The 2,036-nt window shown below is 45.9% G+C and overlaps 1 protein-coding gene across 2 annotated transcripts in view; it reads right to left on the minus strand.

Moving 5' to 3' along the window:
* Nucleotides 1-573: 573 nt before the first annotated feature.
* Nucleotides 574-2,036, minus strand: part of SMOX (spermine oxidase) — a 24,303-nt gene continuing 22,840 nt past the window's right edge. For both annotated transcript variants that reach the window (XM_010185628.1, XM_010185627.1), the window contains one exon: nucleotides 574-932. In XM_010185628.1, coding sequence (XP_010183930.1) covers nucleotides 795-932 — 138 coding nt within the window. In that variant the 3' untranslated portion in view covers nucleotides 574-794. The remainder of the gene's footprint in view (nucleotides 933-2,036) is intronic.

A 2,036-nucleotide genomic window follows, 5' to 3' on the forward strand; every position in this document is an offset into this window, starting at 1 on the left:
CATAGAGAGTGTCTGGCCAGGGTTTAGTGGCAAGCCCAGCCCTAAACCACAACAGAAAACTCCTCAACATCAGTAGCATCACTCAGACTTTTGTACTTTCTTTTCAAGGAGTGGAGGGTGAAAACCTCACCTGTTTTGGGTATTGCTGTGCAAGAAAAGATGGAGTTTCCTTACAGAGGTGGCTCAAGAATGCTGCTTCTCATCAGTCTCCTTCTTGCTCACACACTCACATAAGTCCACATTTTATACACTTGGATTAGCTGTCCAAAAATTACAGCTACAGAGTAGACTCCAGCTGTATCCAGTCCATCGCGTATCCAGGTCTATCTCAAGATCCTCCTACTCCAAATTTTGTAGGAAGGGAGAAAACTCCTACTTTTATAACTAATAAAAGAGTTGCAAGTGACTGAGTGAAGTGTCCAGGAAGCACCAAAGCACCCGGTCTTTTTATTACAACATTTATTTTAGTATAGAAGGCACTTACAATACAGAAAGAAAAAAAAATACATATATATATATATGATAGGCACCAAAAGTGAAGTTAGAATTAAAATGACAAAGAAACAGTTTACCAGACAAAAGGAGCACCCTTCCCTGTTAACAATACAGCACGCGGGAATTAAGCTATCATTGACTAACGTTTTAGACAGTTAGGGCTTTTTATATTATTATGATTTTAATAGAAAAAGATAAAGGCTGTTCTACTGTGAACTGAAATTAAAAAAAACCAAGAAGCCCTCCACGCACCAGGACGAGGGTTTGGGCGTTGGTGGTGTTGGCGACCGTGGGGCCTTTCAGCTCTGGCACTGCAGGAGGTCCTGGTACATCTCGATGAGGTGAGCGGCCTCTCTCTGCCCAGAAAGCACAGCACCGTGGGTAGTGGAATAATACTTCCTGTGAGTGGCCTCCCCTGAAAACATCACCTGCATCGGCTGCGGGGGGGAAGGAAACACAGAAAAACTCAGCGGCGCTTACCAGAACTAAAATGAGACAAAACTCTCTGTGCCCTCCCACATCCCCATGAGCACCTTCATTCTCTACCTCCCTTTGGTTCCCTAAATGATGCTTCAGCCTTTTAGGCATCGAGGATTTCTTTATCTGGGCTGAAATTTCAGAAGGAGCAATAGTTACGTCTCAAAACTCACAGGGTGAGTGAGACGCAGCATCTTATCTCTCACATAAAGAGCTACCTGCCTGCTAAAATTGCTGCCAACTCAGCTCTGAGGCAGGAATTTCAGGTCTCTCTCTTCCTTGGGAACTATAGAGTTTAAATTCCTAAAGCTCCTGCTTATTTTTTAACAAAATTCTGTGCTGTGCAACATTAAATGGGGGAGTCAGGCTCTGGGGGGAGGAAACAGACTGGGCAGCTGAGGAGTGAATTCGCTGTCCCCTTCCAATACCTGGATCCCCCTGGGCCTCCCTCACCCTCTGCTGCCAACACAGAGATTTCCTCATGCGCACCTCTGACACATTCAGACCTAGACATCAGCATGTATTTAATGCTCTGTATTCAGAACATGCTTTAAAACAGAGTAACATGGGCTTTCCTAACAAATTTTGAAGAAGCCAACAAGGCCAATGGTCATGAAATGCCGAGATGACAGTTCCAAAAGCCACAGAGATGAGCAGCTCTTGATAATTTCAGACAGACATGTGGGAATCCCTGAGATTTTGGTATTCCAAACATTAAAGAGGTAAAATCCTACCACACAGCATTTGTCCAGAGTGGTAAGTATTACAAAAATTGGAAAATTTTATAGGCTTGGGGACGAGTGGCTGGAAAGGACCTGGGGTGTTGGTGGCAGCAATGCCCATGAGGCAGCAATGTGCCCTGGAGCCAAGAAGGCCAACACCATCCTGGGGTCACCTGGATGAGAAGGGGTGGTTGTAGGGCAGAGAGGTTCTCCTGCCCCTCTGCTCTGCCCTGCTCACACCACAGCTGCAATCTTGTGGCCAGTGCTGGGCCCTCAGCTCAAGAACAACAGGAACTGCTTGAAAGAGTCCAGCAGGGCCACAGAGATGAGATGCTGGAGGGA

The sequence above is a fragment of the Mesitornis unicolor genome, unplaced genomic scaffold (genome assembly GCF_000695765.1).
Source record: "Mesitornis unicolor isolate BGI_N332 unplaced genomic scaffold, ASM69576v1 scaffold22135, whole genome shotgun sequence".
NCBI classification, from domain to species: Eukaryota; Metazoa; Chordata; class Aves; order Mesitornithiformes; family Mesitornithidae; genus Mesitornis; species Mesitornis unicolor.